The sequence below is a fragment of the Lepidochelys kempii genome, chromosome 3 (genome assembly GCF_965140265.1).
Source record: "Lepidochelys kempii isolate rLepKem1 chromosome 3, rLepKem1.hap2, whole genome shotgun sequence".
In the NCBI taxonomy this organism is placed as follows: domain Eukaryota; kingdom Metazoa; phylum Chordata; order Testudines; family Cheloniidae; genus Lepidochelys; species Lepidochelys kempii.
This window is the reverse complement of record NC_133258.1, coordinates 122391205-122411082: the sequence shown is the minus strand read 5'-3', so window position 1 is coordinate 122411082 and position 19878 is coordinate 122391205. Positions and strand designations below refer to the sequence as shown.

At 42.0% G+C, this 19878-nt stretch overlaps 1 protein-coding gene across 2 annotated transcripts in view; it reads left to right on the top strand.

The window, feature by feature from the left end:
- PRKN (parkin RBR E3 ubiquitin protein ligase) overlaps positions 1–19878 on the top strand; it is a 1259259-nt gene that overhangs the window by 496173 nt on the left and 743208 nt on the right. For both annotated transcript variants that reach the window (XM_073337855.1, XM_073337854.1), the window contains exon 4: positions 1542–1660. In XM_073337855.1, coding sequence (XP_073193956.1) covers positions 1542–1660 — 119 coding nt within the window. The remainder of the gene's footprint in view (positions 1–1541; positions 1661–19878) is intronic.

Here is a 19878-nt window from a genome sequence, read left to right as displayed (position 1 = left end):
GACACTTTAAGCACTTCAATATGTTTTCAATGTGTTATTGGTGAGTAAAATTAAAATCATAAGAACAGCCATCCTGGGTCAGACCAAAGGTCCATCTAGACCAGTATCCTATCTTCCAAAAGTGGTCAATGCCAGGTGCCCCAGAGGGAATGAACAGAACAGGTAATCATCAAGTGATCCATCCCCTGTCCCCATTCCCAGCTCTGGCAAACAGAAGCTAAGGATACCATCCCTGCCCATCCTGGCTAATAGTCATTGATGGACCTATCCTCCATGAACTTATCTAGTTTTTTTTTGAACCCTGTTACAGTCATGGCCTTCACAACATCCTCTGGCAAAGGGCTCCATGGGCTGACAATTAAACAAACAATTAAAAACTGGGAAGTAAATGTTTCTGGAGATTTCAACCATTGGGGACAATCCTACAAAGCTTTAACATTTATACAAGAGTACTTAACATACTACTAACTATTTAGAAGGGAGATTTTCAAAGGCCCAGGGGAAATCAAGCGTTCAACTTCCACTGAAAGTCAATGGGATTTGGATACCTAACTTTCCTTTGTACCTTTGAAATTTTTCCCATTAATCATCTCTCTCTCTCCCTCTTTCACCCCTCCTGCCCCGGGTGAGATAAGTAAGCTCCTCTTTGCAAACAGAGAAACAAAGGGAGAACAGTTAAGCGCTGCCTCAGAATCAGGAGTCGAATGCAGTAGATCTTTATTCTTGGCCTCCTGCCTAGGTTTAGACTATGCTGCCATTAATGCTGTTGAGCTACCCTTCCTAGGATCCGCAGGTCACACAGGCTGCTTAGCTGCAGGCAGCCAACTTAGAGGGAGTTTCAGGTAGCACAAGTGCCATCAATGGCAGCTTGGGTGCTATAGCTTTTAAAAATAGAAGACAGCGTCTTTGTGAACCCCTGGAACAGTAGCTTCCCTCTCCAGCATTGAGTGTAGCCTCAGACTCAGTTTTCCTCTCACTGTCTCCCTCTTACTGGTTACTTAGTTTCACCTTCTGGCCAAATCAAAAAGCCTTCCCCTTCTTCCACTGGGTTAAATAAGAGTCCAACAAGCAGAACTACAAATGTCTGTTCCATTTTCTGGATCACAGTCCTCTCTCCAGGGCCTGTGAGACCACCTCTCCTTGCTTGCAGGGGTTCAAAAAGTCCATACCACTATGGGTGTTGGACTTTAAGGGTAGGCACCAGGAATAACACTCTTGCTACTATCCCAAAGACCAGACCAGGGTGGCTTTAAGAGGGAGACTGCAAATAACTTATGATTTTTAGGAGGCTAAAAAATTACATTTAAAGAAGATATACTCTAGCTCAACCACAGCTGTGGGACTTGAGGCAGAAATTAATTTATGGAAGTCCTGTGACCTGTTACGCAAGAGGACAGAATAGCTGATCACAAGGGACTCTTCTGGCCTTTTAAATCTATGATTCTGTTAATTTAATTATCAGTTTGTTTGTTTGTTTTAAAATACTTCAGTCTCGTTCTGGATTTCAGTGCAAAACGTTTTCTTTGCTTTCTTTCCAACAGGTGCAGCTAGTTACAACAGTTTTTATGTTTTCTGCAAAAGTTTCTGCCAAACTGTGAAGCCTGGGAAACTGCGGGTCCGTTGCAGTATGTGTAAAGAAGGGACGCTGACTCTGACAAGGGTAAGCAAGAGAATTCAAGTTTTTAAAGAAGTAAAAATTATGTATTGAGAAGTAATATAAACATATTAACCGCTGTTTATAGCTTCGAAGATGAAACAAAAATTTGTAAACATTTTATTTATCCTTCCACTTCCCCCCCCCCTTTTTTTTTTTTGCTCAGTTCATTCAGGGAAAACTTTTCAAACTTGAGCTCTGATCTTGCAAAGACTTGAGCAGTTGCTTAATTTTATGCACGATGGGAAATCCAGTGGACATATTACATCTGGGTTCCACGATACTCTGAGCATTAGGTGCTGAGACCTGGATCCACAAAGGACTTTTAGGCATCTAGAATATCACTGGAAAAAAACTGTGATTCACAAACCCTGAGTTAGGCACCTAGGATCCCTAAACAATGAATGAGGAGCGATTCTCAGAAAGCCGGGAAGGTTCCATGGGATTTTACAAAGGTCCAGAACATTCTAGGAGGTTAGTGAAAAATGAATCCATATACAGAATACCTGAAACATTTTACTTGGAACATTCTATTTTCCCTTTTCTCGCTAACAACAAAAACAGCACCCCGAACCCGGCGCTCCCCAGCCGGCACCCCAGGCGGTCGCCTAGGTTGCCTGACCCTAAGTCTTCTCTGGTTTCGTGCGACAGATACCTGTTTACCTATAAACAGCTCCCTTGTGTGGCTCTGTATTGATGGATCAATTGCCAATAAATATACTAGGTGTTGTTGCTAGTTCTTTGGATCGATCTGCTGGTTAGGTTAGCCCACTGTGACTTTGTCTGGTCAGCAGAGTGCCAGCATCTGTAGCCTCACATCTTCAATCAAGAATTTGTTAAATATTTACCAGAGTTCCAAGGAGTCAGTTCCCGGACAGACCAGGAGGAAGAAGGTGGAATCCCAGGGGATTACTACCACCCAGAAGGAAGGATAAGGCGGTAACCTGCTAACACCAGCTGCCATATATAAAAGGAGGAAGAATTAAGTAGTGGATATTATGCGTGAATGGAGATTTAGGTGGTAACTGTATACTTCTGATTTTACCCCCCCGCCCCCTGCCAAAATGTTGAGCACTTATATTGGACTTGGGTTGCATCCTGAAAAAGGAAGGATGTTGGTTGAATAAGTATATCTCCAAAAAGGGGATGACTTAGAGGACTTTTTGCTTATACACTGGGGAGTGAGAGCGTTTCTTACACTGCCTGAAGTCTTATCACCTGAGGTTGCTATAAAAGTGGTTTTGTTTTTTTTCAGAAGAACTGAGCACCCACAGCTCCCATAGATTTCAGGGGGCTTTGTGTGCTGTTTGGCATCTTTGGAAATCAAGCTACTTTTATTAGGAGTCTACATTTGGCCTTAACTTTGGTTCACAGAGAGCGATGAGTTTTGCTTTTCATTTTTTTTTCAATGGCTTCTGAGTGTTTATGTCCAATGCTTCAGGGAGATCATTTTAAGTGAAAAAAGTCTATCGTCACTGAAATAATAAAGTGTGATAAACATTGCCAAATTGTTATTCAAAAACTTACTGTCTTTTAGGCAAAACTTTAATGTTATGCTTAAGTCATTTGAGGGTCCCTTTAACTTATTATCAAGGCTTTGAAGAAACATATTGAGGTATTCCAGCTGAACAATTGTAAATGTATCTGAATTAGTCAATTCTAATGATATGTGGCATTGTAAACTGAAGAGTCCCACAGAACCTTTGAGAAAGATTGCTCTTTTTTGTACTTAGAGAAATTAATTAGTGGTACTTTCTTAAGGGCTTTTCTCTTAGCCATGGACTAAGGTCTCCTGACTCTAATCTCTGTTCCAGCAGTGATTCCCTCTATGGCTCTGTGCAAGTCACTTTAGTCAAGATTTTCAAAAGTATTTTCTAATTTTGACTGTTTCAGGTTCTGGGGGCCCCGCATTAAACACCTGGGTCAAAATTTTCAGTCTTGTATGTCCAAAGTTAGACACCTGTATCCATATTTAGGTACCTAGATAAGAGGCCTGACTTTTTCTGAGGTGCTGTGCATTTGCAGATCCCATTGACTTCATTAGAGGTTGTGTGTTCAGCACCTCTTAAAATCAGGTTCTTTTGCCATTAACCTTTCTGCCTCAGTTTCTCAGGCTGTAAAATGAGGATAATTCTGGCCCATCTCAGAGGGCTGTTTGAAAGGCTTTGAACACAAATCAGGATAAACTTGTTTCTCTTTGACTTTCATCTTAATGATTATTCTTAAATACCAAGGCATGCAGAAAAGAACAATGTGGCTCCACCAAGCAGCCCAAACTTTTCAGGTTCCTTCCAGAGTTCAGGTACATCACCTTATGAGAGATGAATGAGCTGCAAGAGAACCAAGAAGTTAGATTCCACTTCACAGACATCTTACTCGGCCATCTTTTTTACCAAAGCCACATTTTAATGTTTAATCAATAATGGTTTCAATCAAATCTGCATTAAAATAACTTGAATCAAAATTGTCTTTGCCTCATATTTATAATTTTGGTTCATATTCAAATTTATATTGTCAGTTAGATGTCAAAGCTACTGAAGGAAAATGCTGTTTTTAATAGCAGAAAATGAAGGGAATTGTTAAAGAACTTTCGCATTCACCTTTGCATTGCTAACACAGAACACACCTTAGGTTCTTGTCCATGCTCACTGACTTTACAGAGCATGTTTTTATTTTGCTGCTTCAGAGACTTAAGCAATAAAGTCCTGAGAGAGGATTGCATTTACAGATTCAAACAGACCTTGCATTAGCTTCCTTATGCTCATTATTCTGAGGGCTTGTCTCTGCAGGTCTTCCTGTTTCTTCATCTAGTTTTCTCTTAGCTCACAGATGCTCTGTCTTGTATTCTGGGGAGTTGGAATTAATGAGAGCCATCTGATATGCCAGGGCGAGTCATCAGAATAGCTCAGCATTTCCACATAGAATCCTAAAATCTGACCATCTATCACAATACCCTTGCCTCTTCTGGCCTCATCTCCTCCCCCACTCTTCAAACGTCTCCCTTCTGTTTCCAATCCTTTTTTCCCTTTATGCCTTTTTCCACATCCTTCTGTCTTTCTCTGCTCTTTTCCATTGCTTCATCCATCCTAGTTGGTGCCAGCTTCAGGGCTTTGAGTGCTGCAGCCTCTAGTGATGTAAATCTTTCAAAACTCAACCCACTTATTATAAGTTACTGGAGTTTGTTGCTTCAGAGGAGACATTCCATTATTGTGTTGCTGACACAGCATAAACATGGTGCCAGAAATAAAACTGAGACTCTAATCATCCTGCGAGTAGTAGAAGTTTTACCAGTGGGGTTCCGGGGGCATTGCCCCACAAAATGTTTTTGGACACTCTCCTTATTCTTGCTTCTACTTACTATCTTGAACCCAGTAACATTTAAACTGAGTCAAATTTTTGAAATTCTGACATCATGGGTTTGAAGTTCTCAGATGCTTAGTCTTAACTTTGTCAAAGTCTAACTGAACTTCCACATATTTGAGATTCTCTCATCACACTTTTCTTATTTGGAAAGGTACTAAGCATTGCTCTTAATTTTGGTAATTGAAAAAAAAGACTGAGTCTCTTCCCCCCAACTCTGTCCCCCATAATTCCTCACAACCCTACTGTAAAGACCTTAGTATAAAAAGCTCTAACATGGCAGATCTCTCAACAAACTTCTTTTATCTCACTGTTTGGAATCTACTTGGACTATGTTATTTTGGCATCTATGGGGTAAATAATATAAGGCAGTGGTCTCTAAACTATTTTGATCGCGCACCCCTATCAGTAAAAAAATTTTGAGCGTGCACCCCCAATATATGAATATTTATTTATGTATAATTACATACATGTACTCCTGTACTAATATATTGTGTACATTATAAAACATACACAAAAATAGAAATTAAAAAAGGATGAGATAAGGATGAAATAAACAATATTTTTAAAATTTTTTTTATTTTATTTATTAACAGTACAAAAAACCTTTTTGCTCTCACTAAAAAAAATTACTAATAATATTTTTAGTGACAGCAATGTGATTGAATATACTTCATTATTTTTGAAAATCTTGGTTTAACACTTTGTGATACAGCGATTCGAAGGTCTGGTTCTAAGTTCAGTTTATTTCACATCTTGGTTTTAATGGCTGTCATAGTTGAAAAAGATGCCTCACAAAGATACATAGATTGAAATGGAAGAAGTGTATCATTGGCTTACTAAATCATGATACTCATTTTTCAATCCCATCCACCAATTATGCAAAGGTTTTTTGTTGAAATTCGGCTAGTAAATTTCCGTCTTCCCTGATGTCAATCAGTTGTTCTTGCAAACTAATCGGAAGTTTTTATATTTTTAACAAATGGATTCAAAACCCACTGAAACTCTTTGTTTGGAAGATTTTTAAACAGGTTAGGAAATTCTGTTTCCAAGTTTTTTAAGTGTGCAGATATGAGAGTTTTTATAGGTGACACACTTACATCGTTTTCGGCAACAAAATCACATAACGATGGAAACATTTCCAAACATCCGTTTTCAAAATGCTCTCTCCATAGCACAAGTTTCTTTCAAAAAGCAGTTGCTTTCTCACTCAGTGTTAAAACGTCACCTTTACCTTGAAGGGACAGATTAAGTGTGTTTATTTTTTCGAAAATATCTGCTAGGTAGCATACTACTGACAGTCACTTGTCATCACAGAAAAGGTCAGCAAATTTAGAACACTTGTCTTTTTGTAAAAGAAAAATGTGTAACTCATCTTTAAGTTAAACAACTCTTTTAAGCACTTTGCCACGAGATAACCAGCGAACCTCTGTGTGGTACAAAAGATGTTCATGGTCACTCCCCATCTCATTACAAAGTACTGTAAAGATTCTACTATTTAAAGGTCTTGTTTTTATAAAATTAACCACATGGATGACATCCTGTAGCACTTTGTGCACTTCTGGCTCCAACTTCTTTGCTGCAATAGCTTGCCTATGAATGATGCAGTTTGAATGAATTTCACGTGTCGTGCTATCTCGGTAACCTTACCCCGGAATCCTTTCTTTATTCCAGTCAAAGCAGCTGCTCCATCAGGGGTTACACTTACACAGCTTTTCCATAAAATATTGTTTTTATTAAAGAAGTCATTTACTGTTGAGAATATATCTTCTCTGGTACATCTTTCCCTAGTGGCTCACAAAAAAGTAGTTCTTTGTGTATTTCATTATTTTGAAACAGAATCTAGCAAATACCGTAAGCTGAGACATGTTAGAGACATCTGTACTTTCATCCAACTGTATAGCAAACCTCCCACACTGCGTAATTTGTTCTAATACTTGTTTCTTCAAATCTTCAGCAGTGTCTTCTATGTGTCTTCCAACAGTATTTGCTGACAAAGGAATGCATTTTAGTTTGTCGCCATATTGTTTTCCATGTATTATTTCATCCATTTTTACCACGGCAGGAAGAACAAGTGTTTCCCCAATGGTATGTGGCTTTTTGTCTTTCGCTATTAAGTAAGAAACCTCAAAAGAGGCTTCTAAACATTTATCATTAAGTTTAGTGAAATTTTGTAAAGTACTGGATTGAGTATCACATGACTTTAAACATCGCTGAAAAAATTGTAGAGGTTTGTCCTCATGTTCTGGATGCTTAGTTTTTAAATGTCTTGCTAGTCGTGATGGCTTCATGCTATCATTAGATAATATCTCAAGGCACAATATACACTTAGGGTGAGGTTCATCGTTAATGATAGTGGATGTAAATCCATATTTCAAATAGTCTTCTTGATAATTTCTAATTTTTTTGGCCGACTTCTTGTCAGATCTGATTAGATCGTCATTGTTTTTACCTCGTAATGTGGGTGACGAAGAGCTCATACTAGGAGTAGGAGAACTGTTAGCTCTGCCATTTTCTTGTTGTTCGCTTGTGCTCGCATTATTAGTATTATCTTCAATCCGTGGTTTCTTTGCAGGAATCTTTTTAAGCCACTTGTCCATTTTGTGAGGGTTAGTTTACTTAAAACTAGATAATACAATCTGTAACTTAACCGGGCACACGCAAACTGCAATACGTCGCAATACGCTGAAAGCGAACGAACGAGTGAGGGCGCCACTGTCAACCCCTCCACATTGTGGAACTCCCATTCTTCCCTCAGGAGACCTCGCAGGGCCGGCTCCAGGCACCAGCATAGGAAGCACGTGCCTGGGGCTGCACACTATAAGGGGCAACATTCCGGCCAATCTTAGGGCGGCACTCCTCCGGCCGCCCTTTTTTTTTTTTTCCCCTCTCTCTCTGGCGGTGCTCCTCCTGCTGCGCAGCCCTTTTTTTCTCCCCCACCCTCTGGCGGTGCTTCTCCTGCCGTGCCCCCCAGTGGATCGCTTTGTGCACCCCCTGGGGTGCATGCACCCCACTTTGGAGACCATTGCTCTATACAACAATACCCAAGAGGCACCAATACAGAACTCAACAATATCAGTACCAACAGCAGTATTACAGGCAGCCTTTCTACCATCCAGGCAACCAGGGTTCTGGAAAAGGAAACATAAATCACAAAGAACGAAGTGCTCTAACTCCAGCATTACACAAGCAGCTTGTCTTCATTCAGTTATAAGGAAAAGCAGCCCATTTGATTTCTGCTTCAAGGACAGCCATACAATCAGCAATCTTCTTAGTTTCCCCCACCCCTCACCATCTGGGGACAGATTGTCCCATTTCCTCAGAGCTTGGGAATCTATAATGATGGACAAATGGATCCTAAGCATTGAGACTGGGACGTTCTATACAGTTTCTGTCAACCCCTTTCACCACCTATCTACCTCGTCTTTTTTCAGGGACCCATTTTACAGGTCAGTGCTCCTTCAAGAAGTTCATCCTCTGCTCACTCTAGTGTTGATAGATGTTCCCCTTCAACATCAGGGAAATGGGTATTATTCATGACACTTTCTGATTCCCAAGTCCTGGGGTGGGGGGGTCTGAGACCCATTCTGGATCTTTGAAATCTCAACAAGTCCATCAAGTACATAAAAGTTCACATGGTCTTCCTATCATTGATTATTCCTTCTTTAGATCACGATAAGTGTTTTGATGTTCTTGATCTCCGGGACACTTTCTTCCATGTGGCAGTTGTGCCAAGTCAAACGAAGCTTCTAAGATTTGTGATAGGAACCAACTTTATTAAGACACAGTATAGAATCATAGAATCATAGAATCATAGAATATCAGGGTTGGAAGGGACCCCAGAAGGTCATCTAGTCCAACCCCCTGCTCAAAGCAGGACCAATTCCCAGTTAAATCATCCCAGCCAGGGCTTTGTCAAGCCTGACCTTAAAAACCTCTAAGGAAGGAGATTCTACCACCTCCCTAGGTAACGCATTCCAGTGTTTCACCACCCTCTTAGTGAAAAAGTTTTTCCTAATATCCAATCTAAACCTCCCCCACTGCAACTTCAGACCATTACTCCTTGTTCTGTCATCTGCTACCATTGAGAACAGTCTAGAGCCTTCCTCTTTGGAACCCCCTTTCAGGTAGTTGAAAGCAGCTATCAAATCCCCCCTCATTCTTCTCTTCTGCAGACTAAACAATCCCAGCTCCCTCAGCCTCTCCTCATAACTCATGTGTTCCAGTCCCCTAATCATTTTTGTTGCCCTTCGCTGGACTCTCTCCAATTTATCCACATCCTTCTTGAAGTGTGGGGCCCAAAACTGGACACAGTACTCCAGATGAGGCCTCACAAATGTCGAATAGAGGGGAACGATCACGTCCCTCGATCTGCTCGCTATGCCCCTACTTATACATCCCAAAATGCCATTGGCCTTTTTGGCAACAAGGGCACACTGCTGACTCATATCCAGCTTCTCGTCCACTGTCACCCCTAGGTCCTTTTCTGCAGAACTGCTGCCTAGCCATTCAGTCCCTAGTCTGTAGCTGTGCATTGGGTTCTTCCGTCCTAAGTGCAGGACCCTGCACTTATCCTTATTGAACCTCATCAGATTCCTTTTGGCCCAATCTTCCAATTGGTCTAGGTCCTTCTGTATCCTATCCCTCCCCTCCAGCGTATCTACCACTCCTCCCAGTTTAGTATCATCCGCAAATTTGCTGAGAGTGCAATCCACACCATCCTCCAGATCATTTATGAAGATATTGAATAAAACCGGCCCCAGGACCGACCCTTGGGGCACTCCACTTGATACCGGCTGCCAACTAGACATGGAGCCATTGATCACTACCCATTGAGCCCGACAATTTAGCCAGCTTTCTACCCACCTTATAGTGCATTCATCCAGCCCATACTTCCTTAACTTGCTGACAAGAATACTATGGGAGACCGTGTCAAAAGCTTTGCTAAAGTCAAGAAACAATACATCCACTGCTTTCCCTTCATCCACAGAACCAGTAATCTCATCGTAAAAGGCGATTAGATTAGTCAGGCGTGACCTTCCCTTGGTGAATCCATGCTGGCTGTTCCTGATCACTTTCCTCTCATGCAAGTGCTTCAGGATTGATTCTTTGAGGACCTGCTCCATGATTTTTCCAGGGACTGAGGTGAGGCTGACTGGCCTGTAGTTCCCAGGATCTTCCTTCTTCCCTTTTTTAAAGATTGGTACTACATTAGCCTTTTTCCAGTCATCCGGGACTTCCCCGGTTCGCCACGAGTTTTCAAAGATAATGGCCAGTGGCTCTGCAATCACAGCCGCCAATTCCTTCAGCACTCTCGGATGCAACTCGTCCGGCCCCATGGACTTGTGCACGTCCAGCTTTTCTAAATAGTCCCTAACCGCCTCTATCTCCACAGAGGGCTGGCCATCTCTTCCGCATTTTGTGATGCCCAGCGCAGCAGTCTGGGAGCTGACCTTGTTAGTGAAAACAGAGGCAAAAAAAGCATTGAGTACATTAGCTTTTTCCACATCCTCTGTCACTAGGTTGCCTCCCTCATTCAGTAAGGGGCCCACACATTCCTTGGCTTTCTTCTTGTTGCCAACATACCTGAAGAAACCCTTCTTGTTACTCTTGACATCTCTGGCTAGCTGCAGCTCCAGGTGCGATTTGGCCCTCCTGATAACATTCCTACATGCCCGAGCAATATTTTTATACTCTTCCCTGGTCATATGTCCAACCTTCCACTTCTTGTAAGCTTCTTTTTTATGTTTAAGATCCGCTAGGATTTCACCATTAAGCCAAGCTGGTTGCCTGCCATATTTACTATTCTTTCGACTCATCGGGATGGTTTGTCCCTGTAACCTCAACAGGGATTCCTTGAAATACAGCCAGCTCTCCTGGACTCCTTTCCCCTTCAAGTTAGTCCCCCAGGGGATCCTGGCCATCCGTTCCCTGAGGGAGTCGAAGTCTGCTTTCCTGAAGTCCAGGGTCCGTATCCTGCTGCTTACCTTTCTTCCCTGCGTCAGGATCCTGAACTCAACCAACTCATGGTCACTGCCTCCCAGATTCCCATCCACTTTTGCTTCCCCCACTAATTCTACCCGGTTTGTGAGCAGCAGGTCAAGAAAAGCGCCCCCCCTAGTTGGCTCCTCTAGCACTTGCGCCAGGAAATTGTCCCCTACGCTTTCCAAAAACTTCCTGGATTGTCTATGCACCGCTGTATTGCTCTCCCAGCAGATATCAGGAAAATTAAAGTCACCCATGAGAATCAGGGCATGCGATCTAGTAGCTTCCGTGAGCTGCCGGAAGAAAGCCTCATCCACCTCATCCCCCTGGTCCGGTGGTCTATAGCAGACTCCCACCACTACATCACTCTTGTTGCACACACTTCTAAACTTAATCCAGAGACACTCAGGTTTTTCTGCAGTTTCGTACCGGAGCTCTGAGCAGTCATATTGCTCCCTTACATACAGGGCTACTCCCCCACCTTTTCTGCCCTGCCTGTCCTTCCTGAACAGTTTATAACCATCCATGACAGTACTCCACTCATGTGAGTTATCCCACCAAGTCTCTGTTATTCCGATCACGTCATAGTTCCTTGACATCACCAGGACCTCCAGTTCTCCCTGCTTGTTTCCAAGGCTTTGTGCATTTGTATATAAGCACTTGAGATAACCTGTTGATCGCCCCTCATTGCCAGTATTTCCCTTCAGCCTGTTGTCAGCCCCACAAGTATTCACCAAGTGTATGGCAGTGGTGCCAGCTTACCAGAAGAGGAAAGCGAATTCATGTCTTCCTTTATCTAGAGAATTGATTAGTTCAAGGCCGATCCAAACACCAGTTTCTCCAGTACATCCTTCATCTCTTTAATCATCTGTGACTTATGTTGAACAAAGGGAAATCAACCTTCATCCCAGCACAGAAGATCAGGCTCATTAGGGCTCTACTCAGTTCTGTGAATTCAACCACTTTTCTTCAAGAGAGATTTCAGACCATTCACTAACTATGTCTGTCTCTCAAGTCACACTTCCCCACCACAGTCCAAGCCTCTCCAGTGTTACTAGGCCACATGGCCTCATGTACCCCAATATATCAGGCTTCACCTGTGAATCCTCCAAGGTTGGTTTATTCCATCAGTCAACCTGTCTGCAAAAAAAGACAACAAGAAAGTCCATCAATTCTGTTTTTGAGCGTGTCACAGTCCAGGCTTATTAAACTATGCATTTCTCCTGTCGTAGGGACAGTCTTATGTATGCATTGCACTGCTACCCCCATCAACCATTCTGCTCATCCCACAAGTGATCCTCCAAGTTGAAACAAAACCATGCCAAGATAATTTTTACAGCTTTGCTGTGGTTGAAACAGTGCTGATTTTCCAATCTTCTCAGCCTCTCAATTTGGCCTCTGTACCTTCTGCTTCCTCTTCCAGACCTGCTGTCCCAACGAGCATGGACAGGTATTGCACCCGGACCCAAAAAGCCTGCACCTTTTGACATGGCTATTGACGGTTAGATCAGTCAAAGGATAACTGCTCTGTAGCAATTCAGAAGGTATTGCCTAATAGCAGAAAGGCAATCCTCTTGACTCACTTATTTAGCTAAGTGGAAGTTGTTTTCAAGCCAGCCCACTTTCTGGAGGACACCTCCATCAGAAACTATGATTTAGGACATTTTGGAGTACTTGTTACATCTGAAATCCTTGGACCTTTCTCTAGGCTCCCTAAGAGTCCACCTAGCAGCAAATTATCCTTTAGTTCATAGAAGATTGTCTTGTATGTGCGTGTTTGTTTTTTAAACTGATGGTTTCTAGATTTTTTTAAAAGGGATTGTTTGACTCTTTCCCCCAGCAAAGGATGCATTGACATCTTGGGCCTTAACATTGTATTACCTACTTTAATGGGCCCCTCAGGTAGGCACAAGTTCAAATGTTCTTTGCTTCATCTGTGTTGTCAGACATCTTTTCTCTTAGACATCACATCAGCCAGAAGAGTGGTGAACTTCAGGCTCTCATGGGAGGACTGCCATACACAATATTTTTTTTAAAGATAAAGTAGCTTTGAAGTCACATCCTCCTGACTAAAGTGATTGAGATGAAAAGCAAATATCAGACAATATAGTAGTTTTGTTTTTTTCCCTAAACTATGCACACACAAGGATGAACGTCTGCATACTGTGGCTGTAAGGTGAGCATTAGCCTTTTATCTAGACAGGACTAAACCTTTCCAGTTGTCTCCAACTATTGATGGATTATGCCGACAAAATGAGAGGTCAGGCAATTACATCAGATGGTTTCTAGGTGGATTATTTCCTGCATTACCACAGTTTACAGCATAATGAACACTTCCTCCCCCACAAAGACTATTGATTCATTCAACGAGAGCTCAAGCTACTTTGGTGGCTTTTTCTAAAAGATGTCCCTGTACTGGACATTTGTAGGGCTGTCACTTAGTCCTTGGTGCATACTTTCACCATTATTACACCATGATGACTGCCTCAAGATCTTAATGATACTGTCTGTGAGTCACCTGAGTGCAGTACACATGTGTAGCCACTCAAAAAGGAAACAGTTACTTACCTGTATTGTAACTGTTCTTTGAGATGCAATTGCACATGTGTATTTCCTGACTCTCCCTCCATCCCCTTTGCACCAAAGTCTGCAGTATGAAGGAACTGAGAGAAGTTGCCCTGAACTTCATAAGGAGCCACGAGGATGTCCAGGGTGCATGTGCCACCCTCGTAGGTACTGCTGCAAAAAATTCTCTGCTTCTGTTGTATTGGATGCACACACACCTATGTGGAATACACCCATTGAACCACAGTTAAAATACAGGTAAGTCATCTTTTTTTTTTTACCATCCCAAAAAACAGAATACATAGCATAACTACTCCTGCATTTACTTTCCCAGTTGAGTTTCAATAGAACAATATAATTCAAAAGACAAAAGTTTCTTCATTCCAGGAGTTTGAGATGGCTTTACTCAAAATTCCCAAAAGGGTAATATTTGCCATAAAATTAAACTTAATGTAATGAATATATTGGAAAGTAGCCAGTCGAGTTTTATAAATACACTAAAATATTTTGGTTCTGTGCTTAAAGATTTAAAGATGCAGATTTAAAGATGTGGTGAGCACTGATTTTTATTTCCCTCAGTTTTCATTCACTGTTTCAGCATCTGTGTATGTTTCTATAATTTTGGATATGTTCTCACCAGATCTGTGCCTTTTCCAGGATTACTGTTCTCAGCCTTCCTGTGCCCCCTTCCATGGGTGTCAGGTTTGTATAATTTTTGGTGGTTCCCAGAACGGGTCCAAGCAGAGCCATCCCATCCATAGGATGGACCAGGGCAACCGCCCCAGGCCCCATGCTTTGAGGGGCCCCGTGCTTCAGGGGGACGAGGGGTACAGGGTGGCCTGAGGGGTTAGTGTGGGTGCTGGCACTGGCAGCAGCGAGCGACTTGGCCACAGCCTGTCCCACCCTGCTGGCTCCCGGTGTTGCTCGGGGAAGGGGGCAGAAGCTGGAAAGAGGCGGGGTGGGGGCTTGGGGAATGGGGTGTAATAGGGGCGGGGTGGGGCAGAGCTGGAGGGGTGGGCTGGGGCTGGCTCGTTCGCTGCTGCTGGTGCCAGGCCCCCCGCTAACCACCCAAGCCGCCCTGGACCCCACGTCCCCCTGAAGCAAGGGGCCCCCCAAAGCGTGGGACCTGGGGTGGTTGCCCTGGTCCGTCCTATGGATGAGACGGCTCTGAAAATATAAGCCCAAACATTGGTGGAACACAGGCACCACAAACCCATATAACTCGCTGCCTATGCCCCCTTCCTCTGCTCCCCCAAAATGCCTAGGTTACCACTTTCTCATTCTGATGGTCTGCTTTTTGTCAGGCAGCCTGAATAACAGGAAATGGAGACTTTGAAAAGGAGACTTAGTTCCATTATAATTATTTATTAACATTGGGCCCCGATTGTTCCTTCCAGATCTGTGCAAGGAGGGGTCCCTTTGTGTGCAGATCTTTCTCTGCCCAGGAAGAAAGGCACTGTCCCCAGTGCACTGTTTTTTGGCTTTTATTTTATTTTATCCCTGTGATATCCAGCCCCTGGTACTGGCTACTCATAGAAATTCCAGATCCTCTGCACCCATGGGTGCAGTGTTTCTGAATTTACCAGTTTTTCCTTAAACCACCGCTGCTGTAAAGCACACAGTACTTGTGATAAAGCAAAAATAGGTTTATTTAAGAAAAATAAAGATTCAAATAGAAATGAGACAGTTGTGGAAACAAGTGGTTATAATACAAAACAAAATTCTAAAACATGAAGCTATATCTATCCTTATCAATAGTTACTTTGACTATCTAATAAAATAGATTCTTACTCCCTTTCCCAACCACCCAAGAAGTTCAGTCTATGCAGAGCTGGCTGCTTTCTCAAAAACCAAGATCCAAACCATTCATGAAAGTACCTCCCCACCACATGTGTTGCCTGATTCTGTAAGTGCTCAATGGTTGTACAAGTACCAGGGGCTGTCCTTGGTGAATGGATCCAGAGTGTCTTTCCCTAAACTCTATTACACTGAAAACAGTCTTTTGTTTCTATTCACAGCCAGGGTGAAGTTCTGTCTGTTGTAATATTCCTTTTTCATGTCTAAGAGGTTTTGATTTGTTAGTACTGGGAGGGAGCAAGGCTGATCAATTAAGCTTTGTGTTATTTCGCTGACAATTCCCTCTTGCTTGCATGATCCGTCCCCCAATGACTGTTATCTCTCTGTGATTAATTTCTACTTCAAATTTCTACTCCAAGCATACTTTCCATATAAATACATTGTTCCTTAAATATTCCCTATACATACATCTTGCAATGAATATGAGTCTTGACAGGTTACAAGCTTTCTGTAAACACCTCAGGGATATCCCTTAGACATAAATGCCCTGCAAGAAATGTGTGTGGTGTAAGGAGTTTGTCAGGTCTGAGATGAGAACTGTTGACAAAAAACAGGCGACCTTTTGCCAAGCGGTCTTTGTGTGACAGGAAGCTGCTTATCAGTTGAAATTCCTACCTCTCACCCCTCTTAAATGCATGGTTGGATGGCTATGAAAATGCTGCTCCTCATTAGGTATTGCAATCAGTTTCTGAGTGTGAGGGATGAGTCCAAGACTCTAATGTAATTGGTGCATTTATATGTTTGATGATCTTGATAATTTATTAATATAATCTAAAATCATACTTCACATTAGTTGAACTCCTTTTCCTCTGAGAATCCTGACCCTCCTGAGCATCTGAAAATTTTGTAGCGAGTATAATTTTAAATGACACCTAAGATAACTACAGCTAAAAGGGATCAACAGTTTAAAAAAACACACTCTCTTCTTTAGGTTTGTTTACTTTGTGCATTAGACAGCAGATTGCAACTGCAGTCAATTTCATTGCATTGTATTACTGATGGTCAGTTGCATGTCCTGTCTCATGCACTAACATGGTGACCTTAGGTAAGGATGCACACTTTGCCCCATGATCTGCAGTACGGTGTGTGAGTCACAGCCGCAAAGCTAAAACTGAAGAGGCAGCAAGAAGGCATGTGTGTAGAGATGGAAAGGATGGTGCAGGACTGAGTGTGTCTAGGGGTGTTGCTCTCAAATAGACCCTTGTAAACATCATGAGAACTGAAAACAATATTTTTTAAAAAAAGTTTAAAAAAATCAGACATGCTATTTAAAGGTCCTCTGTCAATGTTTTGTTAAAAAAAAGCCTGTTTAAAAAAGTCAAGTTCTTGATATCCCTTAAATGCCAGCAGTTCAGTGACAGAGTGGGATATAGAACTAAGTTTTCCTGACTGTTAGTCTCTTTCTTTAAACAGTGGGAAACGTTGTCTAGTTTTATTAGCCCAATTAAATTAAATGGTGATTGTTACATTAGTCTTTCCCTTTGTAGGGCCTAATTGAGTCACAAGTTCAAATGGGTTTAATGGTCTCATCCTAGTTCATAGCGGACACCATTCCAGGTTATAAAACACTATTACAAGAATTACCATATTGGGCAATTTTTGTTTGGGAGGGGTCTAATTCTGGAATGTCAGGGATGTTGATCAGGATTGAGGTGCATCGTCAGAACTATGCAAGGAAATGTAATTTGTGCCTGCCTGTTTTCTCCTCCCACTGCTGTCATCCACACCTTGGCAAGATAGCAATGTGCAGCCAGAAGATAGGATGCTGAACCTATGTTAACTCCAAGCCAACATAGTGAAGTAATTTGAAGGAAGTGAGCTTTGCACACTGGTCAGCTGGCAAGAACACCTCCCCAGGTATAGGTAATAGATTATTGTGTAGATGACTATGAGGAATAATGTTGTCCCAGTCACACAGGAAGAAAGACAGGCCGCAATGCATGTGGTTTAATTAGCCACATCTTCAGCCATTCATTTAACATAAGGCAAAACTTATACCATTCAAATGTTTCACTCTTCTAAGGTATACAATACAAAATTCTATCATAATTGGCCGTGCAGTTCATAATTCTTTTCTTCACATGATCCCAAGTTTTTGGGAATTGCCATCAGTCCTCCTTCTTTCCAGCCCGTTACTGAGATTTCATGGCCTTCTCCATGTATTAGGGTTAAAGGGGAGTGGAAAAGGGAGAGTTGTCTCCTGTCTATACCAGATATTAAGAGCCGAACCCCTCCTTTTTCCAGCTTCCTTGGGGGAAGGAGTCCCCTGGGTCCATTTCCCACTCCAGTTTGAGAACCACATGCCCTCTCTAACGAGTACCTGCACTGGATACCTGCTATGCCAGCCATCTAGTGAGTTTTGACATTTTGACATACCTTACCTTGTTCTCCTAACCTACGTCACTGGATCCCTGACCTGTGAACTGACCCTGCCTCAGCCAATCTGTTGATGAGGAAAAAAATCCTTTCCAGCCCCAAAAGATAAAAGGGAACTGGTACAAGCCCCCAAGAGATCATAAAACCTGGTCCTACTCTGAACCCCTGGCTGAGAGCTGGTATTAGTAATTGTATGTGAGACTGAGAGAGAGAGAGCTCCTTGTGGAATGCACAGAGTATAAATACCTCTCCCTTCCCCAGTGCATGTCCAGTCTAGCTACTTCCTGTTACCTCTTTGGCTTTGTTCAAGTAAGTCCCCCTTTCCCCTCCTTCACAACCCAAATTCAGTAGGGATTCTTAAAGGAGCCCCATCTCCTTTTTCCTGTCAGCTGGACAAAGACCCCGTACATTCTGTTTCAGCCAGCACATTTTCATGGGAACTGCTGTAAGTATTTCAGTGTCTGGGCCTTATGATGATCTCATCTCACTTCCTCCTGAGGCCTAACACTTGGGTAGAACATAACTCCAGCAGGGGTATCTTGCAATAATGCAAATGGCCACTATTCCTAGCATTTGCTTGCACAGGATTGAATTTAAGCTGCTGGTCCCTGACAACACCCTGCCTCTTCCCCTGTATTTTCCAGAATGCTCTCTAGCTCACTGGTTCTCAGTTTATTGTAGCTGTAGAGATCTATTATGCATGTTTCTCTAGACTGTGCAAAACTTCTCTCCATGTGCTGAGCAAAAATGTAATTCTCAGAGCTAGTGCATTGCTGCTGCACCTTTTTCATCTGTGCTCAACAGCCTGCAGGCCTGAGCCAGTCATGCCAGACTTAGGATAGTGCTGTCAGTCCCTCACTTTCATACACCGTAAAAATTCACTTTAAAAATTATTTAATCCATATCTTAAAAACAATTATCTCACTTCTGAAATTCCACCTGGTTATTCCAGTGATAGCTGAGAGGCCTCTTTTTTAATGTATATTTATTTTCCTTTTGTAAATAGGGAATTGGCTGAAGTAAAACTAACATAGTCAAGCCATCAAAAGTGTGTATGTGCAGCACCACTACAAACTTTTCTGAAAGAAGCCATACTTGTTGTGAAAACATTTTTTAAATTGTCGATACACTGACTAGCATAAGCTTTTACATGGCATTGTAGCAAAAGTTTCTTAAGAAGGTCTCTTATTCCATAAGTAGCAAAGCACAACGTAAGCCAGCATTTGTTCCAGTAAATTTTATTGACATGAAAGTAAATACCTGTGTAAAAACCCACACAAAGCTTTGGGTGACCTCAACTTTAAGTATATGCTAATCCTTTTCTGTGTGGAAGCTGGGAGTGACCAGCTTAATTGAATTGAGCATTATTTTTTTCCTGGCATGCAGACTGATATTTTAAACATTACTTATTCATTTAAAACATCCTTATTCTCTGAGACCTTCTTTAACCATCATGCCTATTTGCATATTATTATTTAAATATATGATGTTGGGAGTGAGTTTAAAATGTATGGGACTACAGTTCTTTAAAGCTAACGAGCCCCCCCCCCCCCCCCCCACACACACCTTTTTAAACAAAGACTTAATCACCTAAATTTAAAATTTGTAATTTCCGGATGACAGCTAGGGTTGCATTTTATGAAAATTTTATGACCTGATGCTGTAAGGGACATTTATACCAGATTGAATTTAATTATAAAGAAACAGCAGTTGCTAAAAATATATAACCTCTCCCTTCGTTCACTAATTAATCAAGAGCATAAGTGTGGGAGTCTTTTATACACCACCCACAGGCCTGCCAGCAACTTTCACAAATATCTCACAAAGCTTTGTCACCAGTTTCATACTGTTTTGGACATTTTGTCGCATTCAGGTTCTTTTTAATAATAGAGGATCACAATTTTTAGCAGTAGCCCTTGTTCAGGTCATAAGTACACAGAGATCCCTCTTTGTGGAGAAATGAGTTGTGATAACAATCAGATGTGGATTTTTTTTTAAAGTCTTTGCAATGCAAAGCAAATGCACAAAGACAGGTTTCAGAGTAGCAGCCGTGTTAGTCTGTATTCTCAAAAAGAAAAGGA